Source organism: Pithys albifrons, chromosome 20 (genome assembly GCF_047495875.1).
Source record: "Pithys albifrons albifrons isolate INPA30051 chromosome 20, PitAlb_v1, whole genome shotgun sequence".
NCBI lineage: Eukaryota > Metazoa > Chordata > Aves > Passeriformes > Thamnophilidae > Pithys > Pithys albifrons.
In genome coordinates, this window is record NC_092477.1 from 2,611,425 (window position 1) to 2,631,142 (window position 19,718).

Genomic DNA, 19,718 nt, shown 5'->3' on the forward strand with positions numbered 1-19,718 from the left:
CACTGATGCTCCAGGAAATGCTCTGGGGAGGTCTGGGTGCCCAGGGTGGAGTTCTCTGGCTGCTGAGCTCACAGGGCTGTGAACTGCCAGAGGGCAGGGTTAGATGGGATACGGGGGAAAATTCCACCCTCAGAGGGTGGGCAGGCCCTGGCACAGGTGCCCAGAGAAGCTGTGGCTGCCCCATCCCTGGAAGTGTCCAAGGCCAGGTTGGACAGGGCTTGGAGCAACCTGGGATAGTGGAAGGTGTCCCTGCCCAGGGCAGGGGGTGGGATGAAATGAGTTTTAAGGTCCCTTCCAACCCAAACCACTTCATGATCCTTTGAGATCCACCAGAAACCACTGCTGGGATCCAGGTCACTTCCACAGATGTTTTCCCTCACAGCAGGACATCAGCCCTGGAGAACATCCCAGTCAGAATGCTTGAAAAACAGAAAAGCCCAGACACTTCTCTTTTTCCTAAAGGTTGTTTTATTGTAAAACCATAAATACAACACTGACATGAAAATCCTCAAGCAACGGATGCTTTCTTACAGTTACAGTTTGTCTTCTGCCTTGGCATCAACGCTGAAAAGAATGTTGCAGGAACATGTCTCTAAGGTATTTCCAAACAGCCGAGCTCTGGCCTGGAGTGCTCGGCCCCTTTGGAAGCCAAGTGGAACTATTCCTCCCCTCTTGGGGAATATTTCCATTCAGACAGCAACAGACTTGTAAAAACAGCAACATTTAAACACCTTGTTTTTTTTTTTATTTAATAATCCTTTTCATTTGACGTCAGTCTAAGTTTCAAACAGCACTGAAATTTATTTAGCTGTAAAAAAAAAAAAAACCAAACCAAAACCAAAACAAAATCCTAAAAAGAAAAAGAAAAACCTCAGAACTTGAGTTGGCCTCAAGCGTTCATATATCACAATGAAAATCAGCAACTCAACCCCGTGCAATATTGCTCTCTAGTGAGTCATTTGATCCACACCAACAATACATGAGACTTCAAACAGGTTTTGTTTTGTTTATTAACACAGCAAGTGTGACATTAGATAACCTTTTAAATATAGTACATGGTACAGCGCGGGGCAGCGCCCGACGGTTCCCGGTATGAAGACAAAGCCAGCGGTGGCGGTTTATAAAAATATTGTGTTGCTACAAAAGTATAAATTAATGCTACCGGTATTAAGAAATACTAAACACATAAAACTTATAAGGATTAAGAAAAATATTCATTAATACCTGTAGAAAACTCTGGCCTAAAAAAGATATTTTTTGTATATTTTTTGTATTATTTTTTTTGTCTTTTTTAAGATGCCATGAGTGCGCTCGCGGCGCGTCTGTGGTATTGCCTAGAAAGAACATCTGCATCTACAGAAAGGAGGGAAATGCACACGAGTTACTGAGGGAGGGAGGCAGGAGGGACAGGAGAACCTTAATCTTTGCTTGATGGAACAACGAGAATTCAGCCCCCCAGAGGAGGTTTGGGAAAAAGGAACAGCTTCTCTTTCAGACTGGCTGCAAACAGGATCCCTCACGGCTGCGTTCGTCCCCTTGGCACTGTCTGGCCACGGCGTGGACCACAATCCTCACAGCCTGGGCAGGGTGTGCCCCTCCTGGACCTGCCACCAAGGCTTCAGTTCATCCACTACCAGTTTTCCTTTCAAAGAATTAACAAAAAAATTGAAGTCCCAGTAAATTTCAAGGGACCATGGAAAACAGACTGTTGCTCCTTCCAGAATACATCCCTCCTTCCTTGAGTGGAAAGGTCCTTCTCCATAGACAGCAGGGGGAAAAATAATCCCTCCTCCCCTCCCTGGCTCACAGGAGAAAATGATCCCACCCTATGCACAGACACTGCAAAGACCACCATGAGAACCCTTGAGAGATAAGAACAAGGATTCAAGGCCGATGAGGCTGGAAGTGTCTTTTTAAGGAACTTTGGTAGTAAAAATCAAGGGTTGGACGTGTCTGTGCTCATCGACTCCACCCTAAAACACTCCCCTCGTTAAGGCCGAGCTGCTCCTCCAGTCCCCCTGTCAGCAATGCCACAGGACAGGGGGAGAACATCCTGTCAGCCACTGGCTGATGTTGTGCCATTTAGAAACTCATTTCAGAAGATAACCTAAAAAATTCCAAGTCAGCTGCCTACAGATCAGGAACCCCCAAGGGTCTATGGATATGCCACTGCCTGTGTGAGCAAAACTCTTCCCTCAAGTTATAAACAAAGGACTCTTAACAGCAGGAGTGAAAACCCAACTAAGCAGCCAAACCAAAATGAAACAGAAATCACGCAAACATCCACTACATAAAATTAAATTTCAGGGCAACCCACTGTCATTGGTTCACCATTTCTGGCCTAGCATAGGCAGACTCTCCCCCAGGCCTGAGAGCCTGTTCCAGCAGAGCTGGGCTTTAGTTTGCTCAGTGACACCTCCAGAAGGCCCAGGCAGACGGTGGCCTGTGGCACAGGGACAGACCCCACGCCCCAGGAACAGGAAGTTCTTATTGCTACGGAGAGACAGTTCAGAGATACCTGATATGGGCCCTGGGGCTCAGCCGATGGCTCTGGGCATTCCCAACGGATCCCACAGATTCAAGATCATGGAGCAGCACAGAAAATGCACAGCAGAAGCAGCAAAATATTGGACACTCTCCCCCAGCCTGATTCTCCACCTCGGCAGTGTAAGGGCTGACAGGACACTTGCCCCTCAGCTGGCGTTTCCCTCTGCCAGCTCCCTCCCGGCTGATGGGTACACTGGAGTGCTGGGAAGGGTTTGGTGCCAGTGAGGAGTGGGAGGATGGGGAGGAAGATGCCCTGTGAATCCTCCTGGACCTTTGGGGCAGGACTGACATTTCCCACCCCTACACCCAGTCCCTTTTCTCTCAGCAAGGTCCAGAGCAGCCTCGTGCCCCACAGAATGAACTCCAGGAGCTTTGCAGCCTTACTTTCAGTGACAGGACTCAAAAAGTATTCCCCTAAAAGAAACTCCTCCCAGATGAACAGATTTCTCCTCCCTGAAGAGGCTTCCCAGAATCTGCCTTTAGTGTCTTTTTGTTTATTTTCATCCCTTTATTCCTAATTACTCCATAGGGAACAATTTGTCCCTTTCTATGTGAATGCTCACAGGAGCTCCTCTCCTCTCCCTCAGCCAGAGAGGTGCCATGAGTGATCTGAGCCTTTCCTTAGCACAGAGAAGAACTCCAAGCCTTGGAGTAACTTTCTGACTGCTCTTTTAGTGTCCTTTGATTCCTCAGCAACTTGGTGCTGCCTAGAGCAGCAGATGGCCCAGTCCAGGCTCCTGTGGCTGCTGTGGGGTCCAGAGTGGGACTGGCCCCTCAGACTGGGTGAAGCTGAGCAGACTCTGCCACCAACATGAACATTTGTGGTAATTTCTTCCCATGCTAAACCTTCTGGGTTATTGCAGACAACTGGAGAAAAAACATCCCACCCCCTGAGCCATCTCACTGAATACTGTGAGCTCCAACCCCACCATTTAGAGTCACAGAATGTTCTGAGGATTCTGAGTTGGAAGCGACCCACGAGGATGATCAAGTCCAGCTCTCAAGTGAATGGTCTGTATGGGGCTCAAACCCGTGACCTTGGCATTATTAGCACCAGCTGAGCTCACCTCTAGAGCTCAAGCCATTTCCAGAAGTGTCTCCCTGCTATTTTAAGTCATTCCCAAGCCTTGAGAGCATCTGCTGCAAATTCATTTGCAAAATTCACAAAAGGGTCATGACTCCCTGAGCTGCTGCTGGACGTGTTCTCTGCCCAGCAAGTGCAGACAAACCAGTGCAGGTGGTTCATGTGGATGCTTAAACCAGTTTAGCTCAAGGTTAAACTGGTTTAAACAGCCATGAACAAACAACTGAATTATACAAAACCTGAGCCCACTGCTGGATTTCACAGGAAGTTTTCCAGATTGCACTAGTTCAGATACACCCAAAGCAGCTCCCTCAGCACAGACAGAGAGCTTGGACAGAAAGGAAAGTTCACTTCCACCTGAACCTCACCCAGGTCCAAGACACCAAAGCCCACCCTGCAAGCCAGACCACAACTACTGCCTATTCCTGGAGACATGAGGAGGGGACAGACACAGGAGACAAATTCAGGCTCCATGTTCTCCTGACCCTCTGGCTGCTCCACTCACACAGAAACAACCTCCTGAAGAGCTCTGACCCTGCACCCCACTATCAGTCTTCTAGTAACAAGGATCTTCAGACAGGACTGGAAGGCCCTTCACTCTTACAGTTCATCTGCTGGTGCTTGTCCCCCACCTTGAAGGTCAGAACCCTTCCAAAGCCAGCTGTGAAGTCAGAAGGAGAAGGCTGCAAGGTCTGGCCCAGAGTTGGCAGAAGGAACAACTGAATGCCTGGAGGACACACCCCCAGTTCTGTATCCCAACACATTTCTCAGGTGTGAGTAAAGGAAACCAACAAGCAGAAGGCAAATTCCCAACATGACCTACCAGAGGATGATCCCAATTCTGGGGACTTCTCCCAGCTCAGAGGGAGCAGTATCTCATGACAGCTGTGGCCAAACTCAGTCTCCACTCTACAGCCTCCCACCCCAGGATGGGCAGTGCTCCCTCCAGCATGTGCTGCTCCACAGCACCACCACAGAACAGGAACAGGGCAGTTTGGGTTGGGGCAACCTGGCAAAGAAGAACTTCCAAAATTCAGACCTTGGTGAAGTAATTTTGCTCCCTAGAATGTGAATCCAAACCTCAAAGAGGGAGGGAAGAACAGCAGCAAAAGCCTGGCATTTAGGGTAAATACCTGTGCTAGAGATGTGCTTCTCTGCTTTTAGTGAAGCCCAAGTGTCGCAGACAAAAGGGAGCCTGGGAGCAGACATAGCACGAACAGCTCCTCTGAGCTGAACACCCTGTAACCACGCTTAGGAGTCATGAAAAGCAGCAGCTTCTTACTCTGAGTCCTGGAGAAGATGGCTCCAATTCAGGCCCTAGTTTTTATCTTGCTTTTTCAGCTAAGTTGAGTTTTTAGGTCTTTGGGAGAATCACATCTACCCGACATCACAGCATGTTTGCTTAACATCCATCATTAGTGCAACTACAACCCAAGTTGCCTTGGAGGGGACAGTTATTGGGATGGGGGAGAGGGCCAGTCCATCTCTCTCTTTGGTCAGCACAGCAAGAGAACTCTAAGTCTGGTGCCAAAACCACAGTGTGAGGGAAAGGAGAGATGGGCTGGGAGGTCAGGGTGGCTGTGCAGCCACAGCCCTGCCCACCACTGGGCACAAACAACTGCAATTTACTCCATTCTCAATGCCAGAGCTTTACACCTGTGCCAACTCTGCCTTGCCTGCTTCCCACCCCCAGTGCCTCACAGAGGGACAGCACAGTGAGCCCAAGTTGGCAAATTCCACAGAAGTCATTGCTCTGCCCCTTGCAAAGGAGTGTTGGGGTTGGAGCTGCCTTTCCAAAGGAGTGCAAGGGCTTTGCACATTCCTCTGAGCCTCGAGAGCCTGGGAGCTCCCAGGGTCAGATGAGCCATGCAAAAAGGTGGAACGTGCCATTCAAGAGAAAGAACTACAACTCCTGGTCCTTGTGCCATCAGCTGAGCTGTGGGGTACAGTCTGTGCCTCCAAAGCCAAGCTGCTTTGCAGTCCTCCTCCAGCCACATTGCCCTGCTGCTGAGTGGGCCCAGCAGCACACCCAGCACTGTGACTGGCACACTTAGGGACTCTGTTTGACACTTTATTGTTGTCTGATACAGGCTCCTCCTGCCCTGCAAGTGCAAACAGCTCTGTTACCACAGGCCCAGCTGGTGGCTGGGTGGGCAGGAGTTGTACAGGAGAGAAGAAAGCCAGCAAGAAAGAAAGGTGGCCCTACCACCAACACTTCCATCAGCCACTGCCAGGGAAATCAGATGCTCAGGTGCCTTTGCCTTGGCAGCTCCTCTTCACGTGTTGCTACCCCTGCAGCTGGCAGGGGGGTGGCAGACTGTGTGCTGTCCACAGGCAAGACTTAACATTTAGAAGACACCTGGTTCTGCCCTGATGCCAGTAACAGTGCTGAAAAGTCAACTCAGACTCAAGCCAATGGAAGACAGTTGGGTGCCAAGAGCTATCCTCAGTGACCCTGACCTGGGGAAGGTTCCAGCACCCAAACTGTGCCCCTGAGTCCTGTGCCAGTGCAGCTGTCAGTGCCTGTGAGGTTCAAGGCATCTGCACACAAAGCCTGAGAGATTTGGTTTGCTATTTCTCATGTCTTGGAAGGTGCAACTTCTCTTTCAGCCAGAGATGGGCAGGTGGGATCTTGGTTTAACATTTGAACAACAGCAGCACGTCAAAGAGGGCCCCCAGTGTCCCCCTGCACTGTCAGCCATCAGCAAACACCTCGTGCTGCTGAGGGGCTCCAGCTGAGCCAGTCCCTCCTCCAGACCCTTCTGTGCCACTGGCACTGCAACTCCAGAGCATGCTCCTGGAAGCAGGAGAGACTACTGCAAAAAATCACAATTTGCTTCCATTTCCCTCCAGGATATAAATCCCAGTAGTGAAAAACAGTTTGGCACCAGAGGCTGGGAATAGTCCAAGAGGCACCAAACCTGAGAGAGATCCAGGAGCTGTGCCTGCAGGCAGGGAACACCACAGAGCACTGGCCTCGGGGGACAGCAGAGTGACTGAGGTGGGTCTGGGTTCTGATCATCTCCAATTGAGCCAGTAAGGGAGAACATTTTGGGGCCTGTAGCCTTCCCAGCCAGAACCAGTCAGCAAAAGAACAAGTAGTGTAATGCACTGTAGGTATCAAAAAGACATTCGTGCCACTAGAGGAAACCGTTCCAAATAAAAATGGGAAGATATTCTTTGCACTCAATCAGGAGCACTTACATTCAGAAGGATCTTTGAGCCCATGCACTTCTTTAAGCTTCCTTCAAACCCCAGTCTGACAAAACTGATGTCCTTTGTTCCCCTGAAAAATCATACACCTTGGTTTGTCCTTGGCTTTGGGAAGGCTGGTTTGTCTGTGAGACACTTTTTAACAAAAAAGTTCAGGTGCAAGGGTTCTCTGGCAGACCTGACAAGCTCACTAGTGGCCCACAGCCATCTGTGCTGTCACCACTGCCTTTTCCTGGTTTCTAGGCTTTTCCACATAAATGACTGCTGTGGTTCCCATAAGGATACTATTTAATTGCAAATCGGCTGCTCTAGAACAAGTCTGAGAATGCCTGATGTACAATATTCACAGAAAAACTTATCAACACCAGGAGCTGAGGAAAGAAGTTCTGCTGTAGACAAATAAAGTCAGGAAACTTGACAATTACAAACATTTTCTGCCATGAGCTCTTAGTTTGAAATCAAATTTATAATCACCAGCTACCATGTTAAAGTCAAAACTGGGAGTGGAGACAGAAGAGAGAAGAGTAACTTTGCTTTTTTGAAAAAAATATTGTATGTAAAGGCTGAAAATAAAATTAAAGCCCAAAACCATCAAGTCTCCCTCCCTGCTTTCTCTGGGGCCTGGTGCTGGTAGAACACAGCTGCCCTGATGTGTGCACCAGGTGCCAGAAAGGCCTCAGCCAAGTGCCCTCAAGGTGTACAGTTATTCAAAGGAGCAAAGCCCAGTGCAGAACTGGCCTGTTGAATGGAGTCTGATTATCCATGGCAAGATGGCCCAGGGGACAAGAGGAAAGGTGGGGTGGAGGAGAAACAAAAGAAACTTCAAGTCACTTTAGATCTCAGCTGCCTGAAGACTTTAGAACATCAGCCTCCCATTCGTCTGCCCACTTGAAAACATTAGAAAGTCTGTCAAGTCCACACACTATCTATGGAAAGCAGCACGTTCCTGGCAGAGGGCTGTCTCTCTCCCGTGCTCAGCTTTCCTTTCAAACTTAATTTTATATATATTTATATTTTTATATATATATAAAAAGCACTTGGTTTCCAGGGGCATTCATAATGAGGTCCACAGTGTTTAGAACTTAAAATTCTTCTTCTTTGTTTGGAACAGTGTTTTAAAGTTTTGTTTTAATTAACAGACAGTCTTAAAGCATGTTGGACTTCAAAAACATGAGTTTGTTCATGTCTTCTGGACTGAGTAGTCGTCTCCTTTTGATCAAGAGTGCCTGCTCACACATATTTACACATTCGCTCCTGGCACCCACAGCAGGCACTGCTAAGAGCCAAAAGGCCAGCTTGGCTAGTTTTGTATGCTTTTGGGTAACACACGACCAGTACTGAAACAGGTCAGGGGTGGCCTGGAAGAGAGGTTCTTGCAAATAATCATACACTTCATTTTTCCCAAACCAATCTTCTTCCTGAGCTGCTGTGGCTTCCCCTGCTGCACGAGGCTTCTTGGTTGAAGGTTCAAACTCTGTTTCTTCTGCCCAGGACTCTTTCACCTCATTGATCAACTCGCAGACCTTGCCAATGATCTCCTCATGCTGGTAGGGTGGGACGGGCCGCAGCTTCTGCTGAGGGTCTAAGATCATGGCTACCTTGTGTGCCGAGTGAACCTTGAAGTTCTCCTTCAGCGCCTCCAAGAAGAGGTGACAGAGTTTGCTGACCACGCCAGCATCGTTAGCTTTGGAAGTGAACAGTTTCTCCAGTTTGACGTAGGTGGGCAGCACCAGCTGCAGGGTGGGCCTGCTCTCGTTGCTCAGCTCGATCACAGCCTGTTTCACCGGGGCCAGGATGGCTGCCAGGTTGCTGAGCAGGTGCTTGTTCAGGTTTTGGATGAGGTTCATCTTCTTGGCCCTGCTGTAGAACTCGCAGATCTGCTCGTAGCGCTCGTGGACGAGCAGGAGGGAGTCGGTGACCGAGTTCCAGCAGGGCGGGGGAGAGGTCTCCTCCAGGGAGCCAAAGGTCTCCTTGGAGAGGCCCGTGGATCCCGCCAGGTCTTCACAGACATTCAGGAGCTCGATCACCTCGTGCATGTTGCGAGCCTGTAGCGTTCGCTTGTTGAGCACACTCTGCACCACCGAGTTCAAGGCACAGGCCGAGCAGCGCAGGCACATGCCCGCCTTGGAGAACGCAGAGGAGTTCACTTTGCAGTCTGTGACATACACCGTCCTGATCTCCGACATGACAAACTCCGACAGCACATTCTGTACCCAGTGGTGGATAAAATCACCGTTGTCTCGAATGTCTACACCCTTAATTCCCAGGACGTAACTCTTGATGTGGTTGCCCTCCACCTGGTAGGCTGTCAGGATGTAGCAGGAGTCGGGGCCGACGCTCTGCGAGTGGCAGGTGACCCCGATGCCCAGGCAGGCGTTGCTGCCCAGGGCGCAGGTGACCTTCACCTTCACCTGGTTGTACATGCGAGGCAAGTGCTTCAGAGCCAGTGTGTTGAAGTTGCCCAGGATCTCAGTGACGGAGAAGGCACCATAGCGAGCCCCGCTGTCCACCAGGGTCTGTGCCAGCTTGATGAACTCCTTGCCGCTCACCACGCTGAGCACGCCCAGGTCCGTGCACATCACCCGCAGCAGCCGCTCGGCAATGTTCTGCCGCTCCTTCTCCGGGATCGCGCTGTTCCCCACGGAACCGCTCGCGGAGGCTGCAGGGAAACACGAGGGGAGAGAAAGCACCATATGAGCACTGCTCCTCTGCAACAGCAGAGAGGAGGAAGTCACAAAACAACCCTCAGAGACTCCAAAGAGGTGGAACATGCCCAGATGATGGAAAAGACATGTCCAGCCCTGGACTTCTTCCCCAGGGTTTCTGGACAAGGAAGCTGCAGGGACAGATCTTGCTCAGAGCAGCAAGATGTTTATCTGCATGATGTTCCTGGTGTGGGGACAGAGACAGAGCACACACTGCCCCTAATCCAGTACCTCACCTGATGGCATCTCTGCTCTTCTCTGAGGAACTGCCCAGGTAAACTATAATCAGGTGTGCTCTTTGCTATCCATGTCTATAGGCAGATGGTCACAGCTTAGCCCAGATGGAAAAATGGACATAGAATCACAGACTGGTTGGGGTTGGAAGGGACCTTAAATACCATGTTGTTCCACCCCCTGCCTTAGAGAGGGACACCTTCCACTATCCCAGGTTGCTCCAAGTCCTGGTCCAACCTGGCCTGGGCCTCCCCACCCTCCCAGGGAAGAATTCCTTCCCAATATCCCATCTATCCCTGCCCTCTGGCAGTGGGAAGCCATTGCCCCTTGTCCTGTCTCTCCAGGTCCTCACCCAAAGTCCCTCTCCAGCTCTCTTGGAGCCCCTTTAGGCACAGGAAGGAGCTCTAAGTTCTCCCTGGAGCCCTTTTTTTTCCAGGCTGGACACCTCCAGCTCTCCCAGCCTGTCTCCATAGGAGAACATGTTTGCATTGCTGTGATTTGTGCCTTTGATTTGAGACAGTTTAAGAGTATTTTAAGAGTAGTTGCTCCAGTGAAACATCCGACATCTTCCACCATCTCAAACAGTGCTGAAACCCAAGTCCCCATTTTTAACTCTGACCTCCAACAACCCTGATTTCAAACAATGGGAATGTCATTTTTGGTCATATCAGAACCCCAAAGCACCACGGACTTGTATCCCTCTTCCCACTGGCTGCTCAGCTCAGGTGCTTTGCAACTCCTTTCCCCTGGGCTGTGTTTTTCCTTTTCCCATGGTGAAGCTCCCTGGGGACAAAGCCAGACAGCAGCTGCCTGCCAGCACAGGGAGTGACAGATTATGCCTCATGATGACTGGATTAGTTTTTAACTCCAGGCTGGGAAGTCTGACTTGGATCAGAAGTTAACTTCTTCCAGGAGTTCCCAAACACATCTTCCTCACAAACCTTTCCAACCAGCTCCCCAGGGTTCTTTGTGCTCACAAGTGTCCCTGTAATGGGAAGGGGTGCTCTGCTCTTCAGGGTAGGACATGAATTATGGATCAAATCAAGGGCAGTTCAGTCAGGACAAGGGCCTTGTGCAGTGCCCAGCACTGCTGCACCCTCTCTGAGTCACTGTTGGAAGGGGAAAGGGAAGCCCATGATGAAACTGAAGTTGCTACGTACTGTGATTGGCGTTATTTCTTTGGAGCTGTGGCTTCCACTTCTCTTCAACCACAGGGAGAGGGGACCTGGGCTGGCTGGAGGCAATGTTGTTCTCGTTGTCAGCTGTGGGGCAAGAGACAGAGGGGCATTAGAAGCACAAGATAATAATGCTTAAAGCACAAAGAAAGGGAAACTGCCCATGTGCTTAGCATTGACTTTGGGTTACCTTAACTAAGGTGACAACAAGCCACTACACTCTCCAGCTTCTAGGCAGTTTCAGTGAGCTGGCACAGCACCCTCAGAAACTGTCTTTGGACTCACAACCACAAACGTGGCTGAAATGGCTTTTTCTGTGCTTCAGGGACATTGATGCCATCAGCACATCTTGAGAAATGTCTCCTGATGAGCTGAAGATGCACCCCAGGAGGAATGGCAGTTCCCTGTGCAGTCTGACTTGTTTAATTTTGTTTCTGAAATGAAAGGAGGTGGAACAGACACTGATCCTTCTCTTCCCTTACTGCCTCTTCCTGCACCGCAGGTGGCTGCCCTGTTTTTCAAGCTGTGCTCAACTCCTCTAGATCTGAGGGTCTCATTACAATACTCATATCTGGTTTCCTCCCTGTGAAAAGCAAGGGCCAGTCTCCTCTGGGGCTGCTCACTGCTGCCTCAGACTGCAAACACAAAGCCAAATAGCCAAGTGTCTGGCCAAGTGTGACCAAAGATCATCCCACCCTATGGCTGCAAAGACACCACCTGTCCCCAGTCTTTGTGTCTGTGCTCCCATTTCTATGTCTGTAACTTTGGCTGCAGCTTTGACTGCCAATCTGATGGGATCTTTCAAGGAAATGCAGACAAGATCAGTAAATGCACTATTGTATCCATGTTCTTTCCTGTTCCGTGCCCCAAGAACTTTTCCCCATCCTCTAGAGGAAATTTTCTAGTTCTTAGGATGCTTCACTACGAAATGGTGCTCTGAAACAGGCTGTGAAGCAACACTGAAGTGCACAATGAAATGAGGTGGAAGAAGCAGCAGAAAGATGGAGAGACTGATGACCAGGCTGAATAGAAGGATGGAATTAAACACAAAGAAAATAAAACAGGTTCTTTGCTCACCACAGCTGGACTTGTCTCACCTAATTTTGGAGATCTGTTAGAGACACCTCTCTTCAAAGTGGCCCCTTGGGGGCTTCTTTTGCACTCAGTGATGCAAAACAGGCTCACAAATGTGACTCTTTTACCCAGGCAAAACTAGATCCTCTTGTACTGTAAGATCCATCGTGGTATGAACTCCCCTGGAGTCAATGACTTCCAATCCCCTTCCACTGATTATAAAGGGGGTCCAGGTTGGTCTGGGCACACCAGCACACAGTGCAGTGACTCCTGCCCTGAGCCCCTGCAGTTCCAGCAGGGTCCAGAGCACATGCGGCTCTGCAGCCAGGCTGCTCTGTCCATCAGCACACAGGAGAGGGCAAAGCTGCTCTTCTCCATGTGTGCCACTGACCTGGGAGAGAAGGGAGAGCAGCAGTGATGTGATGGAGCTGCAGTGCTCTCCTCCTTACTGGGAAGTCCTGTCCATCTGAGCAGCTCTGACATTCACAGACCTGCACACCAACAGCCACAGGCTGCACAGCCACCAGTGGGTCTGGGCACTGCACTGGCACAGGCTGGATCCATACCTGGGAGCAATCCAGGACATGACAGGACCAGAGCAGACTCTGGGACTGCCTCAAGGTCTGTGTGTGTCCAGATGGGAACATGGGGAGCACTGCCATGCTCAGGGCAGCAGCCACAGGTTGGTGTTTGCAGGTATGGAAGAGACAGGAAGAGCTCCAGGAGTGACAGATATGACACACCACCTTTCCCCCAGAATCTGCCCAGACCAACTGCTCTGGAGCTAATGTCACCAGAGTTCTCAAATCCAAACATCTGTGGGTGGATTTGTGGCAAAGGAAAATGCTGGACGTTGCCTACTAACTTTGCTCATGGTTCAGGCCTTCCTTGTCTTGGTGAGGGATGGGTAGGGGGAGAAACCCTCTGTACTTCCTCACCATAACTCTTTTATCTATTTCCTAATAATAAGGGATTTATTATATACAAATATCTGCTGGCATTCAGTATGGCATTAATGAGATTTGTGCATTTCAGCGTCATCTTCCTTATCAGGCAGTCTGTGAACTACACAGATCATGGTTCTTTAATTTCTCTTCATGCCTCCAATCCTTTAATCCAGGTTCAGCCTAGTCATCCTTTATTTTTTCAGGCCCAGATTGTAGGAAGGGCATTATATGGCAGCACTCGAGCTGAACAAAGTACTCTAAAGGGAGTAAAAGCTGTATATTGTACAGTGTAATTACAGAACAAATTCCTCTGCCTGGTGTTCTGCTGTTCTATTTCTGCCTTTCAGCACTCCATTTACATTCTAATTGCTTCTCCTCACTGTGTAGCTGCTTTATGGAGCTATAATCTCTCCTTATTACCTTCCAGCCTCCAGGCTCAGCTCTCTGGATGACTCCAGAGCCAGTCTGTCCCTGGTTTGGCTCCTGCAGGCCAGCAGCACCTTCCCTGGCCTCAGTCCCTCGTGAGGGGCTCAGGGCAGGCAGCACAGTCAGCTGGAGGAGATCAGCCCTTTGCATCACACACAACAAGCCAAACTGGGCTCCTGAACGTATTAACTGAGGGAGTATTTGACCCAGATGGGTTTCTTGTATCCCTGCATCCCAAAAATGAAACATTCCTTAAGCCAGGCATATGGACTGGGCTGAACTGCCCCTGTGGCAGCATCCCCAGCCTGTGGGTCCTGTGCCACCAGTTCTCTGCCCACTGCCAGGGCCCTGCCCTCCCAGACTTCAGGGCTGTCAGGCTGACACTGCTCTCAGGTATGGGAGTAACAGAATCACAGAATTATTTAGGGTGGAAAAGGCCTATAAGGGCATGGAATCCAAACATCAACCAGCACCACCACCATGTTCACCACTACACTAAACCATGTCCTCAAGTGCCACATAGAAATGTTTGTTGTTAAGACTTCCAGGGATGGTGACTCCACCACTGCCCTGGACAGTCTGTTCCAATCTTGACAACCATTCCAGTGAAAAAAAAAAAGTCCTGATACCCAATCTGAACCTCCCCTGGCACAACTCAAGGCCATTTCTTCTTGTTCTGCCATTTGTTACCTGGGAGAAGAGACTGAACTCCACCTGGTTCCAACCTCCTGTCAGAGTAGAAGGCAACAAAGCTCTGCCAGAGTAACTGCAAGGCCTGTGTGATCCCCAGAGTCCCCTGCTCAGGCACAACACCAGAACCAGACACCCACAACGCTGCCCATGGTTTTCACATCATTGCCCCAAGTGCACACACGGGGAAAGGCTGTGCCCCCTCCAGAGGAAGAGCTGTGAGCACAGGCTGCCAAGCACCACAGGCAGAGATGCACAGGAGGGGACAGTGGCTGTCACAGGGACAGCCTCTCAAAGGGGACACTCAAAGAAGACATGGACAGGCTCTCTGTCACTGCACCAGTGAGACACTTGGGAAGAAGCAGCCAAGCAGAAGACAGGGACTTGTGGACAGAGCAGGGAGAGATGAGAAAAGAGTTTAACAAGAGTAATCCTGAGCTGGGGAGAAGGGATTTACCCTCTCATCCAGCTCTGCAGGACCCGACTGGACAGGAGTCAGATAACAGATACACCTGCTCCCTCCAGCCCTGTTCTGTGTCCAGAGCAACACAGAGGAACAATGATAGAACCACAGATGGGTTTGGAGTGGAAGGGACCTTAAAAATCATTCCATTCCACCCCCTGCCATGGGTAGGGACACCTTCCACTATCCCAGGTTGCTCCAAGCCCCGTTCAGCCTGGCCTTGGACACTTCCAGGCATGAGGCAGACACAGCTCCTCTGGGCAACCTGTGCCAGGGCCTGCCCAACCTCCCTGGAGCCCTCACACTATCTTCATGGGTCACTTGTACAGAAGAGAGAAGGAGGAAGCTGCAGGCAGCCCTGGCTTGAACAGCTCACCCCCTGCCTGTGAGCTGCCATTCTCCCTTGGACTCCTCACCTTGTCCCTCCTCTGCAGCTCCTCTACTCATTGTCACCAAGAGCTGTAACTCCAAATGCTGCATTCCAGCACCAGAGCCCAGAGCAGGAACGGGATGGTCAGGATACAGTGTGGAGGCAGCAGAAGCTGCCAAGGACAACCAGCAAGGGCAGAGCCCAAGACCACAGAGTGACAGCAACCCTGCCCTGAGCGGAGCTCCACCACTCCTGGGGGTGACAAGGAGTGCCACTACTGCACATGAAACCAGCTCATGCCCTAACAGAAACCAAAACTCACACCCTCTCCTAACAAATCACCCTAAAAGACTCTTTGTAACATTACACAGATGATAAATAAATCAGCTGCTGAACAACAAGGCCTGCACTAAGATTTGCCAACAGGAACTGAATTGGATAGAGGAACCTCATGGATGAAGAACTCAAGAGACACTATTAAAGCCAGGACTAAAGCTAAACCACAACACAAGAAAGAACTTGTATTAGAATTATTGTTACAGAATGGAAAATACTCTTTTTCTCAAGCCACTTGTCCCCCCTTGCCACTTTCCTCAGGGCCTGCATGGAACCTGCATATCAACAGATCAGCTGCCTGCTGGAGACCACAGGTCTGTCAAAGGGCATTTGTTTTTAAACCTGTGTTAGTTCCCTTGAATTTTTATTCAAGAGAAAAAGAAAAGGAAAAAATCTGCCAATATAAAAAACATCCCATTTCTACACTTTTGAATAGCTGAATGCTGTCTTTGAAAGAGCTTTGGCTTTGAAATTTTAAAATAGTCTCTTACATATCAAGACAGAAAATAAAAACAGTGACTTAGAAACAAAGCACTGGAATGACTCCTCAGAATTTTCTTTTGTAGGGAGCTGAGAGGGGAATCAACACAACTGCTGAAATGGCAAATTCTTCTGAGAACACATTTCAGTCCTTTGTAGGACTCCAGGAGACACAAACACAGGACAGGACTTGTGTGGGCAAAGGCTCTGCTGCCCTGCAAGTGTTTTTGGTCTGTTTGCTTCCATGAGAACTACCCCTTTGGGAGGAGGAGGAGGAGGAGGAGGAGGAGGAGGAGGAGGGATTTAACCTGCTGTAGGAGCTCACACAGTGAGGATCTCTAGATCCCTTTGGATAAAGGCCATGAATAGTGTGACGTGCTCTGCGCTAGCACGGCACGATCCCTCTCTTCCTGTGGAAAGGAGGAATATTTAGGATGTCCCCTGAGCCTTTGGGCTGTAGCCTTTGAGAATCCCTGTTTGCTGCAGGTGAAATGCCTGGGGCTCTGGGATCAGGGAGCACAGGGAGCCCTATGGACACACAGCGGGGTCAGCACCAGGCAGCAGCGCAGAGCGTAACTCTGCCCCTGCAGCGAGTCCAGGTGCCCGGCTTACCTGCGTGGGACTGCATGTGCTCCAGGAGATTGTTATAAAACTGGAACTGGATTCCACAAGCTCCACAGGTGTAAGGCTCTGTTTGGGAGAAATCAGTTCAGAAGAATTACACAGAGTATGCAGGGAAGCAGCACAGGTGCATACTGCAGTTTGTAGGGCAGCGCCTTGGGGAGACCTCGGGCACGTCACTGCTGCCCAGGCTGGGGCTGGGCATCCTTCCACCTGCTTCACTTACTGCCAGGAGAAGGCCCAGGATGGCACAGGGACTGGAGGGAAGCACCTGCTGGGGTATGTGTGGGGATCTCTGTGGATCTGCACACGTGTGGGAGGCTGCACACTGCCACTTCCTCAGGCTGCTTTAAGCATATCCCTGTTCTTTTTAAGGCTGTGAGCAAAGCCTGGTGAATTCATTTTACATCCAGTTCTCTCAAGTTCCAGTCTCTGCTGCCTTTCCTGAGTAAGACAAGGAGCACTGGATTGTGAAAACTCCTGCAGCTCAGAAGCTGGGGCACGGAGCAGTGCCATGGGGGAACTCAGCTGGGGCTTGTGGCTGCCCACAAGTGCAGGCAGACAGGGCCTGGTGAGCCCAGGGGGCTGGGCAGCAGCAGGTCACTGGTGGAAGCAGAGGTGGAGGGCAGGAAGCACAGAAACCAGGGCTGTGCTGGAAGGCTGAGAGCAGAGCAGGAGAGCCATGTGCCAGAGGAGTATGGATGAGCTGGAGTCAGGACAGAGCCAGTACAGAGCTCCCTCGTGAGCTGGAGGACACATTTAGCTCTGTTCTAGCCAGTATGTTCAAAGTGTAGTTTTTCCACTGAATTAACCTCATAGCAAATGTTTGCAGTTGCCTCTTTAAACAGTATTAGTTGAGGGCATTAGTTGACAGATGTGATCTCGACCTACAATGCTGAGATAAGGTAACATTGCAGTTTGCCTCTATCCCTGCAGCTGCACCAGCACTGCCACTTCTGACACTGTGGCATTTTGGTTGGAGCAGCAGAATGGCATAGAAACAACTTTGCACACAAATGCCTGGCACACGCACAGAGCAGGGTCTGTTGCTACAACATTCCAGAAATCTAGATCTACATTCAAAGGGAAAAACATATTCTGCATCAATGAATGAGCAGAAGCACCAGCAGCCAGGGTGGAAGACCTTAAACACAGGAAAGCACAAGCCTGCCTTGGCTGTACTCTCTAAGAAATCTCTGTCAGGTAGCAAACCTCAGAATTCATCTGATGGCTACACAAATCTGCAAGGAAAAACATCCAGAAGACTGTGAGCAGTCAGTATAAGCTGTACTGACATGCTGTGAGGTTAAACCTTTCCCACAGAACCTACAGCCTCTTAAATGACAGAGCCAGGTCCATCTGGGGTTGTGCTCAATGCTTTAATTCATGGTGTTTGCTTGTGATGCCACTCCTGGGTTTTGCTGTAGCAAGGAAGTTTGGAAATACTGGATTTAAGTAACTGTGTTTGTGAAAAAAGGGGAAGACTTGGACAGCTGAGTGGCACCTGGGGATTTCAGGCCTTAGGAATTAACAGGGACTGGCTGTTTCTGCTGAAATGATCAGTGCTGAAATATTGTGGCAAAATATCCTAAGAGATACAATGCAATCTAATTGTTTAGACTTATTTTGTAATTATCAGAGAGGAAAAGAGCCCACTTAGGTGCAAGCCATCCCTCTTCCATATCTATTTCAATGTCAGATGACCTGTTACAGACCCATCTCTTTGCTGCTCATGCAGCTCAGATGGAAAGGCCTCAAACTTGACTCCCCTTCAAGTGTCCAGATCAACATTTCCTTAATGTAGTGAAAGCAGAAACACTTCTCAGAGCCTGCTGGCAGCTCAGAAGGGCTGTGATGCTGCAGCCAGGGCAGCTCACAGAGCAACCCCCCTGTCTCTGCCCCACAGCTCTGCTGAAGCCCCTGCCCCTACACAGAGTGGGGAGAATGGACCCTGCTGTACCTCTGAGTGGCCTCAGGAATGCTGACAGCTGGAGATGTCACCCCACACTTCCAGGGACACTGTCAGCTCTCCATGGGCCATCTGAACATCAGCAGGGCTGTGCCTGTAGTGACCTTGGCCAGTGCAAGCTGTGATGAGGGAGCCACTTCTCACTCTGCAGTCCCAGGGCCCTTCTCTGCTCCAACACAAACTCCACAGCTGCCTCGGGAGGAGGTTCCAGCAGCCACCAGAACAGCTCTTCCCAAGCTCAGTTACAGGGCATCTCACTGGGAAGCAAATCCCTCACACCCAGCCAGGACTCTCCAAGCAGCACATTTCCCATATTCATTTTGCTCTCCTCTTTCACTCACATTTCCTTCTCAACTGATTGTCTCACTGAGCTGCTTTACCTTCTTCCTGTTGTATTCTCAGCTATCCTACCACAAGAAACCTGTGCTGTCTTTCCAGCTCCCTCCTTGTCTGACTCCACCCCAGACCAGTCTTTCCTGGGTTCTCCCATCTCCATCAATCATGCTCTGAACCACAAGGTCTCCACAGATCTTCACCTCAAGCTCCTCCCTCTGGCATACAACCCCCTGTGTGCTCAGTGCACTCAGCTCTGAAAGAGCTCTCATTTGGGATTCTTCTCAGAAAAACTGGTTGATTTTCATCCTATTTCCAAAAGCTGCCCCTTCTGCTCTACTCCACAGATGTCCAACTCTGGAAATAAAATCATCATCTACTTAAAAAAAACTAAATTCACATTCTGAAAACGTCAAAACATTTTCTAAATACTTCTGAGACAAAGAGTCACACAAAGTCTACAGTTTGCCACAAATGAAAATGAATTAAGTTAAAACTAAGGAGAAGTTTAAATTCACCCAACAATTCCAAAGTCTTTCCCGGGAGCAAGGAAGGGATGCTTGGGAGGATGTGCAGAATCCCTGTGGGAATGAATGAACTCAGTCACTTTACTTCCCAGAGCTTTCTCAATCCTCATACTTCTGAGATTTCAGCTTTTAAGCCCCTGATGCCCCAGAGCACAGGGTTGGGAACAGTCAGGCTGGTTGGAAGGAGGGTGGGATGTGTCAGTGCAGAAGAGGAAGTGGGATCTGGAAGGTGGAGAGAAGAAAAAGGCAATCTGTATCCAACACCAGGAAGAAGTCACTGCTGGAAAAAACTGTTTCCCTGGGCTGGTAACACAGTGAGTAAATCCCCCTCCCCCTGAGTTCTCTTGTAACTTGAACTGGAAAAGTTGCCAGAACTGCTCTGCACGCTCCTGTGAACCACATTTGTGTCCATCCTCCTTCCCAGCACAGCTCCCTCCACACCACTGCAGGATCTCTGCCCTTCCTTCCTCAGGGGAATTCCAGCCCCCCTCTTTCTTGCCCAGGCTGTTTCCACATCAAGAGGA

General features: G+C 49.9%; 1 protein-coding gene across 13 annotated transcripts in view; it reads right to left on the minus strand.

The window, feature by feature from the left end:
- Positions 1-445: 445 nt before the first annotated feature.
- Positions 446-19,718, minus strand: part of ZNF618 (zinc finger protein 618) — a 197,346-nt gene continuing 178,073 nt past the window's right edge. For 11 of the 13 annotated variants that reach the window (XM_071574251.1, XM_071574250.1, XM_071574244.1 and 8 more), the window contains 3 exons: positions 16,357-16,434; positions 10,944-11,045; positions 446-9,503 (listed from right to left, as the gene is read on the minus strand). In XM_071574251.1, coding sequence (XP_071430352.1) covers positions 7,990-9,503; positions 10,944-11,045; positions 16,357-16,434 — 1,694 coding nt within the window. In that variant the 3' untranslated portion in view covers positions 446-7,989. The remainder of the gene's footprint in view (positions 9,504-10,943; positions 11,046-16,356; positions 16,435-19,718) is intronic. The other 2 variants (XM_071574245.1, XM_071574243.1) reach the window with 1 other exon arrangement.